The sequence below is a fragment of the Pezoporus flaviventris genome, unplaced genomic scaffold, assembly GCF_033815535.1.
Source record: "Pezoporus flaviventris isolate CSIRO_AGI_PZ_B2104156 unplaced genomic scaffold, CSIRO_AGI_Pfla_v1 ptg000037l, whole genome shotgun sequence".
NCBI lineage: Eukaryota > Metazoa > Chordata > Aves > Psittaciformes > Psittacidae > Pezoporus > Pezoporus flaviventris.
In genome coordinates this window covers 3,784,013-3,802,580 of record NW_026892585.1, presented here as the reverse complement: position 1 = coordinate 3,802,580, position 18,568 = coordinate 3,784,013, and the positions used below count along the sequence as shown (strand labels likewise).

The 18,568-nt window shown below is 48.1% G+C and overlaps 1 protein-coding gene across 1 annotated transcript in view; it reads right to left on the bottom strand.

Annotated features, from left to right (window-relative positions):
• Positions 1-250: 250 nt before the first annotated feature.
• The window catches only part of TMC2 (transmembrane channel like 2), a 31,462-nt gene continuing 13,144 nt past the window's right edge, over positions 251-18,568 (bottom strand). The window contains exons 11-20 of the mRNA XM_061465088.1: positions 18,155-18,343; positions 15,833-16,012; positions 14,846-14,998; positions 13,277-13,405; positions 10,568-10,635; positions 9,621-9,860; positions 7,744-7,869; positions 4,049-4,127; positions 1,621-1,741; positions 251-504 (exon numbers count right to left, since the gene is read on the bottom strand). Of these exons, the coding sequence (XP_061321072.1) occupies positions 251-504; positions 1,621-1,741; positions 4,049-4,127; positions 7,744-7,869; positions 9,621-9,860; positions 10,568-10,635; positions 13,277-13,405; positions 14,846-14,998; positions 15,833-16,012; positions 18,155-18,343 (1,539 nt within the window). The remainder of the gene's footprint in view (positions 505-1,620; positions 1,742-4,048; positions 4,128-7,743; positions 7,870-9,620; positions 9,861-10,567; positions 10,636-13,276; positions 13,406-14,845; positions 14,999-15,832; positions 16,013-18,154; positions 18,344-18,568) is intronic.

Here is an 18,568-nt window from a genome sequence, read left to right as displayed (position 1 = left end):
AGCAGTGCCACAGCTGATTTTCATCCTGACCTCCTCCCATTTCCTCCGTGCTCAAAACCAGCACAGCCATTGAGGGTTACAACTCCAAAGTGCTATTAAGCTTCCAAACACAGCTGCTTTAGACAGTGTTAGATAGAAACAGATGGTCACGAGTGGATGACCAACATACAGTAATCATTTCCTACTAAATCTACAGCAGTTCATTGCAGCACCTCTGCTTCCATGTCAAACAGGAGGAAGGTCACTGAGCTTATCGAGCAGCGTGTGGGTAGCGTGGCTGCCCTCTCCCCCTCGCAGGGATTGGTCCCAAGGGGTGCCCCCTTGGCCTGTGCTGGCCAGGGTAAGGTGCACGGACCCCCAGTGTCAGCGGCTGTGTCACCAGCACGTGCGGCGGTGGGGTGAACGCTGCTCCTCTCCCACCAGGCATGGGGCTGCCATCCAGGGCTGCTGCTTTGCCCTGTGTCCCGACAGGGCTGTTTCCATGAGGAGGCTCTCTTTTCTTGTCTAGAGGGAAGATGATGGATGTTAGTTTCTTGAGGGCAAGCGCTGCCTTTCTTCCTCTCCCCAGTGGCTGCTGTTTCTCCTATGGGCAAGAACTCCAGTGTGTGGGGATTAGTGTTTGAGTGTCTGAGTGAAGAAGCCATAACTAAGACCCTTAGCCCCTGGCCAACAGCCAGTATGTGCCTGTGCTGCCCGAGCCCTCTCTGCAGGTTCTTGCTGATGCATTTATAAGAGGTGACAGTCCTACCAGCCCTGCTGGCACACCTCCAGCCACATGGTGGTCATGGGTAATTGCTGGTTTTAGTCTTTATTTCCAGTGCCCCCACGATGCTGCCAGCACTGTTTCCATTTAAATGAGTACCCTGGGTCTTCTCTGAGGGGGATCTGTATTGGGTCAGCCTCAACTTTGCAGCTTGTCTTGGCCTCTCCAAGAAACAGCCCTTCTAAATGCGAGAGGGCTGTGGTGGCACTGGTCTGCTTTACTTGGCTGCATCAGGGTAAAATCCATATCTTTCACGTGTGTTGCACTGCTTCTCACAGAGGAGAGCAGGAGGCCCCGGGTCAGGGAATGGCTGGCTCGGACCATTCCTGGAGGATCTGAATTCCTTGAGAGTGCCCAAACCCTGGTGCCGATGCCTCCTCCTGCAGCCTTCTGCCCAGCCATGGACCCCTGCAGCAGAGCTTACAGCATTTACTTGCTCTAAGGCCAACACAGTCCTATAAAAAGCTTCTGCCCCATTCCTAATGGATTCTTCCATGAAACCTCAATTTGGAGAAAAGTCAGTGCCTGGATCAGCTCATCAGCCCAGAAACAAGGCTGGAATTCCAGTACTGCTCCTAGAATGAATTGCTGGTTCCATGACCGGCATGGTTAATAGCTGGAATATGAATCAGAACTTTGGACTACAGTTCCCACACTGTGATAAGCCTATGTGAGACATAATCCAGTCTAAAAACTTGGCCTTCCTCCATGGACTCTATAAGGGGACAAAATCTGTGCTAATAATACTTATCCCATCCCTTACAAATGTGTGTCCCTCCAGTTTCTCCATCCTTAGCCAGTCTGCTGTCAAAAGAAGCATTTTCAGGAGTGTTGGGGTGTGTGCATTTTGTTTTTACCTTCTCCTTGCTTGGGGTGACTTTCATTCTTTGTCCTTGGTGTAAACAGCTCCTCCAGGTCTTGCATCATGGGGTTAGTGCTGGCTTTGTTGTTTCTCTTGTTCTTCTCCTCTTCACGTTGCTGCAGCAATAAAAACCATTGGGTTTAGTTTGAAACTGTAGATCTAACCTGTGAAAAGGTGGCCTGACATCAGGGTTGGCCTGCCTAAGTGTGTGTTGATATGAATGCAATCCCTTTGCCGAGTTCAAGGTGCTGACCCTTGGTCTGGAGCCCAAGGGTTTTAGGGAAAGAAAGCAGGTCCAGGCAGGACTGAGAGCTTGGGAAGCGACGGCTCTGCTGCTGTTGGGGCAGAGGGCTTGCTGACAACGTGATGTAGGGGTGCCTGTGTGTTTCTGGAACTGCCAGTCTGCTCTCCCTGGGGATTTGGTTCGGTTTAAGTGTGTGCCTCTTGGGAGGGAGTGCTAAGTGCCAGAGGAAGAGGAGGAAGGCACAGCAGCACGGGGATAGGCTGTAGGGATGTCTGGTTTTACTTGTATACGTTTAGGTCTTCAGAAGACTTCCTTCTGGGTGGCAAGAAGAGGAAAATACCCCAGGGGCTGTTTTTGTTCACACTAAGGGTTCTGTATGGTGAAGGGAGAGGCTGCCTTCTCTTTTGCAGTGAGAAAGTGTGGATGGGATCCACTCCATCTCCATCTTCCCTCCCAGAAGGGTGCTCTGCCAATGGAGGAAGCTGTGTGCTGGGGCCATGGAATGCAAGGCAGTGGTTGTGGCCTTGCTACAGCCATTTGGCAAAGCTGCCAGACTTTGGGGGCAGCTGCAGCAGATCCTTCTGAGCTCAGCAGGTCATCATACAGGGGACTGTGGTGAGCTCCAACTGCTGACCACCCCTGCCATGACTGGGCAGCTCCCATCCCTTGCTCCTAAGCAGGGGGACTGTGATGCTCCTTTGGGCAATACCAGGACCTGCTTTGTGACCCCTGCTTGAGGGCTTGAGCTCCCTTAAACTGTGATCACAACAGGTTTGTGCAGCATGAAATGGACTACGTGCCCGTAAGTCCAAGTGTGCTGTAGCACGTGTTCAACTCCTGCAATACTTGAGGATGCCTTGTGCACCAAGCCCTTATTTTAAGCCAAGTGCATGAGCGCATGAACTATTCAGAAACTGATGGTTCTGAATTTGAGCATTTGGATTTAATTTATGTAGTCTCATTTCTCAGTGCTGACATCCTCACTTTTAATGTTGAACTGATCTCTGCTTTCTGTAATGTGTTGCTCTTCTCCTAAGGAACAAGGGACAGGACAAGAGGAAACGGCCTCAAGCTGCACCAGGGCAGGTTTAGATGGAGCTGAGGAACAATTCCTTCCCCAGAGGGTGCTCAGGCATTGGACCGGGCTGCCCAGGGCAGGGCTGCAGTCACCGTCCCTGCAAGTGTTCACACAGCGTGGAGATGAGGCCTCAGTGCCATGGGTTAGTGGTGACCTTGGAGTGCTGGGGAGCGGTTGGACTGGGTGAGCTTAAAGGGCTTTTCCAACCTGGTTGATGCTATGATTCTATGTGTCCTTGCTTCCTTGGCTTGGATGCTGCCCTGTATCAGTAAAGTGTCTGATACCAGGTTTTGGTGGCATTTTGTCTTTTCCTGATGCAAGACTTGGCACTTTGGACACATCTACATAGTACAAAACAGCACAGGGTTAGAGACCCACCAGTAAAGCTCTGGGGTAAACTGATGCTGCCAGACCAGCACAGGCTCTGATAGCAGGACACCTTTGCTGTTTCTCATTGAGACACATTGTCTAAGCAGAGCTGTGTTTCTGCTGCAGGTATTCTGCTGCCAGACCTCATTCATATTGATTGAGAGGTCCCTGCCTTATAGTCTTCTACTTGTTGCATCCCTTCTCAGCTCTAGATATAACGATGTCCAAATCCTACCCTGCTAATTTGAGTCATTGCATCTGTCTGTATCTTGTCTTTGCCTTCTGTCTGGCAGAGACAGTCACCAGCCTCCGTTGCAAAGTGCTTGGAGAATTACTGGTAAAGAACGTTATTGCCATGCTGTTATTTATGGCTCTTTGCTTTTCAGCTCATACAAACTCTGGCTGTGGTTCTGATAGGCTTATCATTGTCCCTGGGAAATCGCAGGCTCCAAAACATTACTTGAACTGCTTTTTGTAGGTGGAAAGTGCAGTTTAAGGGAAAACTCACTGTGGTTTTGATGTACAACATAGCAGCCTACTACAGGATGTGACCACTCGTTGCAATTAGCCATTAAATTCCATCAGAGACGACTGAACCAGCATAAAATGCCTCTCCCCCCTTGTGTTGCTTTCGTGTTCAGAAGCGAAGAGCAATTCAAAAGCACATGTTGCCCATCAAACTTGAGGGACATGGTAGTTCCTCCAAGATGGCTTTGCCAGGTCAATACTTACCATTTGCATCTTCTTCTTCAGCTCTGCGTTGGCGCGCTGGTATGCTTCAGCCACAGCGTTCAGGTAATAGATGGCAAGGCTACAAAAACAGATGTATTGCTGCAGTGACAGGGCCAGGGCAGAGAGAAAGTCCCATAAGAGGGAAGAGTTAACTTTCTGGCTATAGTCTAACACCGAGTTTCCCCACAGGCTGTCTCCAAACTGCTTTTAGAGGCTCAAGGCTTAGGAAGAATCCCATAGCGTGGTCAGCTAAGATGGGCTGAGCCAGCCCAAGCAGCTCAGCTCTGCTCAAGCAAAAGGAAAGTGAGCATCCTGCCCTCCTGCCTCCACCTGGGCTGGCCGTGGGCTCCCTGTGCCAGCCCTGGTGAAACCAGGCACCAGCCTTGAAAACCAACTCTGCTGATAAAACACAGGGCTGAAAGGAAAACCCTGGCCTGGGTGACAAAGCAGGTTACACAGGGACCTTTGGAAAAGCCTAGGAAAACAGGAAAATGGTGGCAGAGCAGGGCCCTGAGCCCCCTCCTGGAAAGCATATTGGTCAAGGCACGGTCCTCCTCATTTCAGGAGCAGCTGCTTCCTGCCTACTGGAAAGGGGCTGTCAGGAGGGAGCAGAGACTGGAACTGAGGGAAAGCAGAAGCCAGGTCAGAGCAGAGCCACTGGCTTTGGTTTCAATCCCTTCTTCGGCAGAGAAGGGCATGTCAAAAGCCAGGGGAAAACTGAGCCAAGCTTGAGGGAGCTGAAAGGTGAGCCGAAAAGGGACTCTTCATCAGGGACTGCAGCGATAGGACAAGGGGTGATGGGTTCAGACTGAAACAGGGGAAGTTCAGGTTAGATCTAAGGCAGAAGCTCTCCCCTGTGAAGGTGCTGAGGCTCTGGCACAGGGTGCCCAGAGAAGCTGTGCCTGCCCCATCCCTGGCAGTGTTCAAGGCCAGGTTGGACACAGGGGCTTGGAGCAACCTGGTCTGGTGTGAGGTGTCCCTGCCCATGGCAGGAGAATGGAACTGGATGATCTTAAGGTCCTTTCCAACACAAACCAATCTGAGACTTTATGAATCTATAAAAGAATAAAGGTTTCCCATAAGCTCACATGTGCTTGTGTGGCTTCAGCCCAGCTTCAGCATCCTCAAACCAGGCTTGAGGATTTTTGGCAGCAGAGTGCCAGATGCTGAGCCCATCAAGGCACCATGTCCTGGCATATCAATTTCCAGGTGGGAGATCAGGAAGGATGACCTCTCTTGAGGCTGTTTGCAGGGGTCTGTCTAGAGGGAAGACATTTGGTTTCTTTTGCCTAGTATTAACCCCAAAGTCAGTCTCGGTGATGTGGGCTCTCTGAACCTCAAAAGCATCTTGGAAATCATTGTTATTGCCTACCTGTCTGCACCACAGCACAAGCTGAAGAATTCCAGGGAGAAGGCAGGAAACTGAGGACTTACTGGGATGTAATTCCCTCAACTGAGAGGTTTCCAAGAGCAGAAAAGGACCCAAGCCTCAGGAAACATCCTTGCATGCGGTCTGTGATTTCGTCTTGGATTACCCCAGGAGAAGTTTGTGTGCCCATAGACAGCAGCACGTCCGCAAGACCCTTGATGCTCTTGGGGCATGTAAGAGGTACTGCCATGGGGCTGTAGGTCTGACTTGTCTATGGGGGCAACCACTTCTTTTAGGGCTCCTGGTTGCTGAATGACTGGAAATCATAAGTATCTACTGTCCTCAAAGGCAGTGTAGGTTGGTGGGAAATGGGGTGGTTTAGGTAGTGTGGATGTAGGGGGGGATCTCTCAGTTTGCAAAGAGATTCGGGGCAGAGACAAATTGGTGTCTTGAAGAGAGATGCACAGATAGGATGGCTGTGGTGTGGGAGTAGCCCAGACTGAGAAGGGGTGATAAAAGGTGTCTCTTCAACAGATCAGCTGGATCTGTGCTGTCCCCTGACCTGCCTGTCATTGAATCACTGACTATTTTGGTTTGGAAAGGACCTTAAGATCATCCAGTTCCAACCAGGTTGCTCAAGGCTCTGTAGCTCAAGGCAGGTAGAGGGATGACATGGAACTGTCAGTTTGGTTGGGATTTTTCTCAGTCTATTTCTTATTGAAATTTTGTAATGTGGGAACTGGGATTTGATTTGATTTAATGGTATTTTCTTCAGTGCAACCTATTCAAAGTGAAGGGGCACAGTGCCCAAGAGGCCCATCTCTATTGTCTGTGGCTGCCTAAAGAAGAGTGACAGAAGGCAAGCAAATGTAGTACACTCCCCAGCCCTCTCTCCCTGTCTCCCACTGTTTAGTCTGGAGTGTTCAGAGCTGCCTATAGAATTTGGTCCCAGCTTTCCCATTATTTTGATAGCTACGGAAACCTCAAGAACAATGCCAAAAATATGTGTTTAAAAAGAAAGAACTGCCCTGGCCTTAGTGCTGTGGAAGGATTTAAGTGGAGATTTAAGTGTTGTTTCAAAGCTGAAATGATCAGACATCATTGAAAAAAATCCATAGGACCATAGAATCAAACCAGGCTGGAAAAGCCCTTCAAGCTCACCCAGTCCAAACGTTCCCAGCACTCCAAGGCCACCACTAACCCATGGCACTGAGGCCTCGTCTCCACGCTGTGTGAACACTTGCAGGGACGGTGACTGCAGCCCTGCCCTGGGCAGCCTGTTCCAATGCCTGAGCACCCTCTGGGGAAGGAATTGTTCCTCAGCTCCATCTAAACCTGCCCTGGTGCAGCTTGAGGCCGTTTCCTCTTGTCCTGTCCCTTGTTCCTTGGGAGCAGAGACCGACCCCACCTCACTACAACCTCCTCTCAGGCAGTTGTAGGGAGCGATCAGGTCCCCCCTGAGCCTTCTCTTCTCCACACTGAACCCCCCAGGTCCCTCAGCCGTTCCCCATCACACTTGTGCTCCAGGCCCTGCACCAGCTCTGTTGCCCTTCTCTGGCCCCCCTCCAGCCCCTCAATGTCTCTCTTGCAGTGAGGGGCCCAGAACTGAACACAGGATTTGAGGTGCAGCCTCACCAGTGCCCAGCACAGGGGCACAATCCCTGCCCTGGCCCTGCTGCCGCACTGGTGCTGATCCAGGCCAGGATGCTGGTGGCTTCTTGGCTGCCTGGGCACAACCTGCTCATGTTCGGCTCCATCAATCAGCACCCCCAGGGCCTTTTCCATGAGCAGTTTCCAGCCGCTCTTTCCCAAGCCTGGAGCAGTGCAGGGGCTGTTGTGGCCCATGCTCTGTTATTCAAGCTGTATTATTTGGAAAAAGAAAAAACCCCACAAACCCAAACAAGCCCCACGCCTCTTCATAGTTGTGGAACACGTACGTTTTGAATGCCCTGTCTTAGCAGTGCTCTAAATGCCACCGGTTGTGACAGAAATTGCTTCTCCCAAAGGCATCAGGTTGGGACTGTCCATTTGTGTCCTGCTGGCTACTGAAGGTTTCTTGTAGGGAAGCTGTGACAGCTTTGATATCCATGAGGCCTCTTTCAGCAGTGTGCTTCATCTGCAAAGTTGTGCTTAATTGGGTCAGGTAACCCCATTTTGGTAAGTTGGGTTGGGTGAAGGTGAGGGGATAGTGAGCATGTGTCTGCCCTCATCTGGGCTGTCATCTCAGCAGAAGCTCTGTTCAGACCTCGCTAGGATCCCATCATTTCTCTCTTTTCTTCCACCTCCTCCCCCCAGCCAGGCATATAATATTGCAAGGAAAACTTACACCATGAGCAGAATTGCAGGTATGATCAGTCCTGGATTTGCCACATAGCTGAAGATCTTGGCAACAAAAAGTGGGAAATCGAGCTCAATGGTCTCTTGAATGACTTCATACATCCTTTTCTTCCCACTGGAAAGACAAACAGCCGGTTAGGGAGTATAGGTACGTCCTGGAGGGCCAAAATAGCTCCTAATCTAACAACACTAAGTAGCTTCCTCTGTCTTTCAGAGCATCAGCTGGTGCTTGGCCACCAAGGTTTTTAAACAGCCTTCATTTGAAATTATCTATTGGTGCATCAATTCCTCCTTGACCCCCATTGACTATGAGAATAATCTTTGCTAGACCAACTTGCTCTTGGAGTGAATACATTTATTTCCACACGTGGCTCCTTTATGAGCTCTATTTATCCCTCTGAAGTGTATAAAAATGTACAGATTGCAGATCCATCATATATTTCTACTCAATATTGTGTTAAAGATGGCCTTTTCATAGAGATGACTTTCCATATGCAAATTCCAGCTTTCTGAAATGATGAGCCAACTTGAAGAGCTGCTAAGGAATGACAGAAATAGCAGGCTGTGATTATTGCTTAATAGGAAACTCAGTGAAAAGAGTCATTTCAAACCGGATTGATAAAACAGATGAGAGTGTGATGTATGAAAGGAGAGCAAATCTGGAGAAGGCTGGGTTGTGTAATCGACCTTCTCTCCCCAGCATCCCTTTGGTTGTGAATTCACCCCTACAAAAGCTATTCCTCCTATTTAGGCTTGTGGCTCCTGGGATCTTGCAGGAAGGTGTCCTGATGGTGGGAGTCAATAAAGGCAAACTTGGCTAAACACTGTCCCAGCTTCATTAAGTGCCTGAAGCTCAGGAGCTCTCAGTAAAGCTGTGCCGTGTGCCAAGGGCCCGAATCGAGCTCAGTGGCTTTTGAAGGGTTGATAGGGAATTGAAATCACTGTTTCACATTGCAGATTAGTCATCTCCAAATGATAACGGATGTACAGCGAGTTTCTTGTCAGATCTTTCCACGCTGCTCATTGACACCTGTCCTTGTTCTGGAGCTGAGGGAATTTTGGTCTCTTGCCTTCTCCTCTGAGCTTTGAAGCTTCCTGTTGTCATTCCCCATTAGCAAGTGGATAACCTATCTTACAGAGACAACTTGTTCCAAGCTGGCTTCTTGCTGAGTCAGGCTCAGCAAGCCCAGGAAATGGCATTACTCAATCAAATTAGACTTTATTGGTATGTTAATCCGGTCCACTGAATGCTCCGTGAAGTGCTGATCCTGTCCTAATTAAAACCCAAAATAGGCATTTTTCCTTTTTTTTTCCCCTAAAGATGCAACTCTTTGGGCTCAGACCTATCCATTTCTATTTTTATTCTACATATATTCTATCGTATTTAATTCTAATTTATTATTATGGCATTTTTAGTCTCCATTTACTGAATTTGACACAATTCAAGATGTGAAATGCATCTCATGCTGGAGGAGCTCTTGGCTCTGTGGAAGGTCTTAGAAAGAGTTTTTAGTCTGTTTTCCTCCCATAGTGTTCCAGATAACCTTAGAGGTGTTCCTGTTGCTTTTTTGTACTGGGGGCTGCACCCTGATGTCCCACCCCTACTTTCCCTGGTGCTTTCATCGGTGTGTGTTAGGAAAACACCAGGAATCATGCAGCAGAGGAGCTTGTCCACCCAGTGCAGAACAGCAGCCAGGAGCTCAGAGCCAGTTCACTGCTCCCAGGTGACTGTTTGCACCCCACAGTGGGGCACGGCCCATTGATAAGGATTTAACCAGGTGGAGAATGGAGGCATTTCATTAACTTCATGAACATAATCCCACATATCACAGCACAACAATGGCCTTTATGGTGTGTTGCTAGTACCTGAACGGTCCGCAGTCAAAGGAGGGAGGCAGGGACATGATGGTGTAAGCCACGGGCAGGAGGCTGAGGAACAGGATCAGCAGCAAAAGTCCCATGTAAAAATTATTAGACTTGGATGCTTTGAAGACTCGTTCATGAGGGACATTGCTACTCATAACAGCCCAGCACTGAAAATACATGGAGGTTAATAAGCGCAGCACGTTTATACCCACGAGCCCTGGTGCGTAAAAGGATCCCATCCTGAAAAGGAAAGAAGAAGGAAAGGAATTGGGTTTTGACAGGCTGGAAGGAAGGTTTTTTTACTCTCAGAAGGAGAAAAACAAGTTTTCATGCTGTGAAGTTTGCCCACAAATGAAGTCTGACTATGCTGGCTTGTGCTACCCCTCTGCTTCCGAAGGAGAAGCTGCTTGCATCCATGTTTGGGTAAGGTAGCCAGGCATTGAGGACCAGTGAGATCTCTGGTCCCTCAGTGATTGCAATGAAAGGTTTTGTCAGTTTGTGAGCAAAAAAAATCTCTTGGAGATAGCTTGGGCAATGCCAGGTGAATATCATGAGTATGGAGATACCCCTTAAATCTGCAGAGATGCTGTAGTAGGGGACCAGGCAGAAGTTATCAATCCATGGCATGAAACCTTGCTCCCAGAGGAGGTGAGGGTGCTTTGTGCTGTTGCCTATTGCAGCTGGTGCTGCTACAGCAGGGCTTAGCAACTCCTGTTTGCTCTTGCTTGGGGCAGTTTTGGGATGTGCCCCTCCGTGCCTGCCCTTGCATTGATGTGGAAGCTTGCAGTGCCTCCAAAACCCTTTCTGGTTTCTGCATAGGAAGCCAAATAGAGAAACCAAACCCCAAAGGTTATTCCAGCTGGTTTGGAAGCTTTCTAACTCCACTTGCAGGTGTTCTAAATGATGCAAAACACAAACAAGGAGGCGGGGGGAAGGAAGTATCTTACCAAATCATTCCCTGGTTGAAGACCAAACCCAAAACATTGCCGCTTATGTCAAACTCTGCATAGGATGGCTGCATGAGGAGAGAAAGGAGAGTGCTGTTGGTAAGGGTACCTGCTATTTGCTGCTGGGTATAAGGATGCTTATTTAAAGGTAGTGTGAAGGGATTTCTGGGAGGGCTCCTGCTGAGTGCATAATGCTTGAGTGACCAGCAGCAGAGCAGTGAAAGCAAAGTTGGAGCTATTGTGCTCTGGGCTGCTGCTTCTCTCTTGGCTTGCTGAAAATTGCAAGGATATATGGAAGTGCTTAGGATTGCTCTGTGTTTCTCTCTCCTTTCTAATACAAAACCATCTGTGAGCAAAGGAACCACGGCATGGTTTTAACACTCCAGCTGCTGTATCTGGCTACAAACCTGCAGTTCTACCCTATTGAATGTTTGAATGGTGATAACGAATTGCTGGAGGGAAACACACCACCAGATGCATCCATGTCCCCAGCTGCAGAACACAGAGGGCAGAGGGAGACAAATCTGAGGGAATACATGACCTGATGGGTACTGGGTGTTATTTTGCTCTGTGAAAGCAAGCAGTTAAGATATTGCTTTGTATGCAGCAGCCTGCCTGATGTGAGTGCCAATGGTGCTATGTGCAGAACAGGCTGGTCTAACCTATTGGCAGCATTTATTTCATACAGCGGTGTTCTGCTACGTTTGCCTATGATGAAGTTATTGTTTCTTATACATAGATCTGCTTTTTTTTGCATGCAAAACTCAGTTGACTTTTGGTAGATGGAAGTACATGTAAATTTTTCTTTTATATTTTATTGAAAAAGACTCTTTTTTTTTTTTACTGTGATGCAGAAAACATGGTTCTAAAAAGTGATGGGAATATGTTTGAAATTTCCTGTGCAGGATGTCACAATGTGCATGTACATAATACTGTCAGTAGTTCATCAAGCTGAGGCTTAAGATGTTTGTCTTTTATGATGAAAACTGGAAAGGAGCCTGGTCAGAGCCTTGCTTCGCTGACTGCTCACAGCTTTGGGAAGGCATGGGTGCAAATACTGGTTTCTTTGTTCTTTTGATTACAGTCCCTTTCTACTTCAAATCACAGAATCATAGGATGGTTTGGGTTGGAAGGCACCTTAAGATCATCCATTTCTAACCACAGGCAGGGACACCTTCCACTAGACCAGGTTGCTCCAAGCCCCGTCCAACCTGGCCTTGAACACTGCCAGGGATGGGGCATTTACCATGTCTTTGGCCACCCTGTGCCAGTGCCTCAGCACCCTCACAGGGAAGAACTTCTTCCTTAGATCCAACCTGAACTTCCCCTCTTTCAGTTTGAACCCATCACCCCTTGTCCTTTTGCTGCAGTCCCTGATGAAGAATGCCCCTCCTGCATGTGGTTTGTCTCAGTGCAAAAATCACCTCACAGCCTGTGTGGGCTGATGCCAAATGCCAGGGAAAGGAAAGAAGGAAGCATGAAATAATCCCTAAAGCAGGTCTTTTAAATTGCATTGAGAAGCGGAGGATGGATGTCCAGGGAATGTTTGGGGTCTTTTTATACACCAAGGAGTGCCTGCAGGACAGAAGAGACTTCCAGCTCTTTGTACAATGGTGATCTTAAAAATGATGAAAACCCCATGCGGTATTTCTAAAGGTTGTGCAGAGGAAACATCTTATAAAAGAAATACTCCAAGGCAGCTAACAAAGTGAGAGGAGGGCATGGCCCAGAGGAGGAAACCAGAAGCTTCAATAAGACTTTGATCTGTGAGCACCCATAGTGGGAACAATCTCACGCTTCTTGGTTGCCAGGAAGGTTCTCCAAGCTCTAACATCTCTCAGCCATCTTGGGAAGCATCCTCTGCCTTCCCTAGAAGAAATGCAAAGAGCTCCACAAGCAGCAAAATCCCTGTTGTGCCTCAACTGCCCTTGCTTGACCAGGCCCCTATAGATACCTGCAAAGCCCTCCTCGTTGCTCTTCCCCAGACCCCTCTTGGAAACCCTCCCAGTATGAGAGCTCGGGCAGCTGGTGCACTGCTATATCTGTCATCTTGCAAGGTATTTCCACCTCTGTCTGAATCCATCTGTTTTTGTCACTTCTTAGGGGAAAGAATGGTTTTCCCCTCTTCCCCCCTGTTATTTTCTTCTGTATTTATGCTGCTTCAGTACTGTCTGCTTTGGTAATGCAGCATTTATGAATACCAAAGAGTCCAGCGCTATTGTGTGTTATGCGTACATGAGAGGGGAAGGAAATGCTCCTTGCTCCATTGCAGACAGGAAGGTCTGGGACTTTGAGAGGAGATACAGAACACCCCAAAGGTTTGGGGTTATAAAAACTGAATGAACATCAGATTAACTTCTTTTAAGCTCAGTGTTTTAAAGACCTGAAGCTGGGGAGAGAACTGCATTTTTGTAGGGTTCTTTGGGGATGGAACTGGTTGATCCAAGGTAGCGATGCAGAGGCTACCTACATCAAGTGAATGTTCAGATAAGACTGGAGGATCACTGTAAGCATTTAAAACAGTGTTCTAGGCCAGGTTGGACAAAGCCTTGGGTGACATGGTTTAGTGTGAGGCAGGGGAGGTTGGAACTGAATGATCTTAAGGTTCTTTCCAACCCTAACTATTCTATGATTCTATAAAACCAATCTATTTGTAGCATTTGACCAAATGGTTACTTCTGTCTTCTCAGCTATAAGGCACAGACTTACAAATCCAGCTTCTAGGTCCCAGCACCAACAGTAATTCACAAATCTGACAAAACAAGCTCGGATGAAGTCTCCCACCAGGATGGTTATGTAGGTCACCAGGATGTCGGACACAGTGAGCCTTACAAACTCCTGTGATTTAAAACAAGGAGAAAACATTCAGCTCCTATAATTTCAGCAGTGCGTTTGGGACTGTGGTTTTGTATTAAGCTATTTGACTTTATATAACAGTAACCTTCAGAAAAGCATGCCACGAGCAAAATCCCTGCTTGTTTTCAAACACCCAGCAGTGCCTAAGCTTTACTTCTGTGTTTGGGAACCATGAGCTCCATTACAGCCGTTAGCCCTGAGAGTTGCTGTTAGCATTATCGAATGCACTACGTGTTGTGGCAGCACATACACTGGGAGCAGAATGTTAATGCTGCAATAATGCTGGTGTAAAACACACATACACCAAGGGTAATGTTGATTGCGCATGGCTCTGCTGAGGCTCAGCTCCGTAACCTAACATGGACTGGCTCAGTTGTGAACAAGAGCCGTGAGGAAGTGTAGAGAAGGGAGATGTACAAGATAAGAAGGGTAAAATTGCAGGCAGATGTAAGACTTGTAGGATGGAGACAGCTGGTCCCAAGGATTCAAATGGAAACACACAAGGAAAGGTTTAAAAGTCTGAGGGGATGAACTAAGGATCGCTTATGATCTTTAGTTTGAACTGAGGATCAGTTGCTCCAAAGGGGCATTGGTGGCTGGTCTTTCCCCTACTTGACTGAAAAGCACTTAGCTTGTGAAGACCCATTGGGTGTACCCAGCAATGCACAGCCTTGCAGCTTGGTAAGCCTGTGGTATCTAAGTCAGCTTGTGCACAGCCTGGCTGCAAAACCTCTTGGTGCAAGGTGAAGGTTGCAGGGTGGGTTTGTGGGGTGAGAGTCTGAGGACTTGAAGGCCACCCTGCATGCATTTCAGGGGTTACTTCTGCTTAATTCTGCTCTGATCCCATGGCCTTAGGATGTGTCAGGAGCTCCCTTGAGGCGTGCCTTCCAGTTGGATTTTAGTCGTGCTCCAAAGCTGTTCAGCATCATGAAGTGCAGCAATAAGTGGAGAAAACACCTTTGCTTCAGAAGCACAGCGAGGATCCAAATGAAACCCCAGTGCAGGCATGGCTGCAGGATACCTGGCCTTTTGTGCTCCTCACAGCACGTGCCACAGAGATGTGTGTGCTCCCAGATGGGGATGTCACCACCATGGCTTGAGAACTGTGCCCAAGGACTTACACTGCCTTGTGGCCAAGGATTTACACTGCCTTGTTGCTGCTGTATGAGTCAGGAAAGGAGATGTCATTTGCAAGGAAAACTTCAAGCCTGGAAATCAGAGACTTATGGAATCTTGGAAATGACCTTTAAGCTCATCCAGTCCAACCTTTACCCAAGCACTGCCAAGGCCACCACTAACCTATGGCACGAGGGCCTTGCCTACACAGTGTGTGAACACTTGCAGGGATATGTTAAAACATAAACCACCCCTTCCCACCACCCCAAACCAGCCCAGAGACTTACTACATAACAGTTTTCTTACAATGCCGACCGTTGTCTCCCAGCAGGGTCCCCTGGGTACATCTGCAGGATCAAGGGGAGGTGGGGTGGCACTGCTGCTGTTCCCCATGGATGAGTTATGGTGGCCAAGCAGCGTCCAGTGTGTGATGTTCTTCACCACATCCTCTTCAGCCAGCTGCAACAGAGAACCCCCCCCAGCCAAAACTATCAGGACATAGGGGTGCCAGAGGACCCAAGGCATTGGGTTTCCCCCTCATCCCTACCAGTTACCACTTGTCATATAAGCATCTGCTTACAACAGAATTACAGTGCTGGCAATAGTACAGAAACTTCCCTTTTGCCAGGAGCAGGGAGGAGCAGCAGCTCTTCCAGACCTAAAGCAGACTGGGGAGCCATGAGTTCTAAGGAGCTAGCAGCCTATTTCCTGCACATGGAGGAGCCAGGCCTCCTTCAAGACTACTGTGTGCAGATGGAGCCTCCATCCAGCCCTTCTTCTTCACTTTCTTCATAATTTTTCAGGGCAAAACCGACCCTCATTCCTCCAATTCTTCTCAGCTTAAACAGTTATTTTCTCTATGGATCAGCTAGTTAGACATTTATCCTTTCTTCCAGTTATCTGCCTGCAACATGCTACCAGGATAATGTTAAAGAGGGGAAGGCGGGGGAAGAGGATTATGAACTATATCCTTGGGTTCTGCATTAATAGAAACTGCAAATGGTGTCAGATGGAGAAAAAAAACCTCAATTTACTCTCACACACCACGATTATAGAAGGCAATAAACACTCTTTTGTCAGGGCTGTGAAGAGAAACTGGAGATTTGATTCCATGATTCTGTGACTCTCTGGAAACCCCTCTGCTTGGTGAGTCTCCCTGGGGCACTGCAGCCAATGTGGGCGAGAGCTGGGGATGGGGGAAGCGCCTGCTGCAAAGGGGATGGTTACCCCTGTTGGCTGCAGGGATGGGCTGCGCTCACCCCCAGCTCTGGATAACAGTAATGAACATCTTACTTTTTCATTGACATCATCCATCAAGGCCAACAGGAACGTGTAGAGGTTCCCGAGGAAGAGCGCAAAGATCCGCCCCAGCTGCCACTTCAGCCCGATGCGGGGGTGGTAGTTTTCTAGTGCAGCGATGGTTTCAAACAGCGGAGGGCAAAACATGCCCAGCAAGGACATCACGATTTCAACCTGCAGCATGAGGAAAACGAGATTACTACAAATAGTAACAGCAGTCGCTATCTTACTGTGAGCAGAGTAGGTGGTGTCAGCCTTCGGGGCTGGGTTTCGTGGCTTGCGCTTGCAGGAGCACTTTTGCTTTTGTCCCAGAGGGATGAGTTCATGAATATTTAGGTTCCTCGGGTCTCTTGTAGTACTGCTTGCATCAGCTCTGAGGTTCTTAGCTTGCCTATTAGTTGATGCTCATGTTTATTTTCTGCATTCAGCACCTTTGCTTTTGCGATAGGCAACTGTGGATTTGAATAGAAGCACATCAAGGACTCGTTTTTGCAGTGATAGTGGTATTTTGTTCCTCTATATGGTGCAAGATGCTAAGTTATACTGTGGTCAATGAGGTCATCAGCAAGTCAGTGTTAGCTCATGCAGAACAGCTCTGTGGGGAAGGACTTGGGGGTGTTGGTCCATGAGAAACTTAATATGAGCCAGCTTTAGTGTGCGCTTGCAGCCCAGAAAGCCACCCGTATCCTGAGCTGCATCAAAAGGAGCATGACCAGCAGGTCAAAGGAGGTGATCCTGCCCCTCTACTCTGCTCTGGTGAGACCTCACCTGGAGCATTGTGTGCAGTTCTGGTGTCCTCAGCATAAAAAGGACATGGAACTGTTGGAACAAGTCCAGAGAAGGGCCACAAGGATGATCAGGGACTGGAGCACCTCCTGTATGAAGACAGGCTGAGAAAGTTGGGGCTGTTCAGCCTGGAGAAAAGAAGCTGCGTGGAGACCTCGTAGTGGCCTTCCAGGATCTGAAGGGGGTCTATAGGGATGCTGGGGAGGGACTCTTCATGAGGGTCTGTAGTGATAGGACAAGGGGTAATGGGTTCAAACTTAAACGGGAAGTTTAGATTGGATATAAGGAAGAAGTTCTTTGCTGTAAGGGTGGTGAGGCACTGGAATGGGTTGCCCAGGGAGGTTGTGAATGCTCCATCCCTGGCAGTGTTCAAGGCCAGGTTGGACGAATCCTTGGGTGAGATGGTTTAGTGTGAGGTGTCCCTGTCCACGGCAGGGGGGTTGGACCTTGATGATCTTAAGGTCCTTTCCAACCCTAACTATTCTGTGATTCTATGACTTTCAGACTCTATGAGGTTTTTACAGCGCTGAAGTGCCTGTTGGCCTGCAAAGGATAGTGTCTGCACAGCTGCTGGCAGGCTCAGACTCACAGGTCTCTTTTTTTTGTGCTTTTCTTTCCAGGAGAGAAAAAGTACCCAGAAAGGTGCATATTCTGATCTCAAATTATCATCAGCAAAGTCTTTTTTCTTTGGGAAAAAGTTCAGTGAAATCATAGAATCACAGAATGGTTTGTGTTGGAAAGGACTTAGAGCTCATCCAGTTCCAACCCCCTGCCATGGGCAGGGACATCTTCTGCTAAACCATGTTGCCCAAAGCCCTGTCCAGCCTGACCTTGAACAGTGCCAGGGATGGAGCATGAACATATCAGAGCATTTTGTGAGGACGTCCTTTCTTGCTAATGTTTTCTAGGGGAATTATGAAAATGCATGGCTTTGACTATCATTTGCCTTTGATCTCTAACTACATGCTAATGTCGTATATATTGAAATCAAACCTTTCCGTATGTTGAAATGTTGGTTTTTTTTGGTGAAGACCTCCAAAATCTGAACTTCCCATCCAAAATAACACACCAGAAAGAATCTGACAACTGAAATCTTTCTGCAGCTCCTCAAATCTTATTCTCACAATTCCAGATGGATGATAAAGATCTGAGTTTAGTTTTATGCCCAAGCATGGACATTTCTAGCATCCAGAGGGCTTTCCGGTATAACAGTTTGTAAGCAGCAATATGCAACTTGAGTTAGATCCTTTAGAAGATGGCCAGAGTTGTAAGTGCTGAAGACCCATTGACTTTTATTGTGATTGATTTTAAGGGTATTTTGCCCTCTCTGCAGAAGCTGTTCTCACTAGAAACAAACGGTGAGACCAATGCTCTTCCCAGCTAGAACAACTACAAAGGTACAGAAGGGGCCTTCTGAGCCTCGGTAGGTAGCCCCTCTGCCTTGGATGCTGTCCTCAAGCTGTGACAATGATTATGTGGATGTGCAAGGAAAACTATCACAGCAGGAAACCGGAAGCACAGCTCCCTTACCTCATTTCTTTCATACCACCCAACATTTTGCATTTTAGAAAACGTCTGGGAGCGTTTCACCACGAAGTAGATGAGGTAACCGCTTCCACACAAGCAGCATATGATGAGGACATTGGCCAAAACCCGCAGGAATCTCCTCAGGTGGATGTTCTCATCCTTGTTGCTTTCTTGCTCATCCACGATAGACTCCTGAAAAAATAGGGGTGCTCATAGGATTGGAGTGAGTACCACATGGCACCAAGCCTAAGGCAACATCAGGTGGTTTTCTACGCTTTGAGATGCAAACCTATGCTACTCTGGCTAGATTGAACTTGGTAATTTGTGTTAGATTCAAATGAAGCTCCATACAGGCTTCCCAGTTTGACTGAAAGACATCAAGTAGCAGACAGTGCCCCATATCCCAGGGGAATGTGG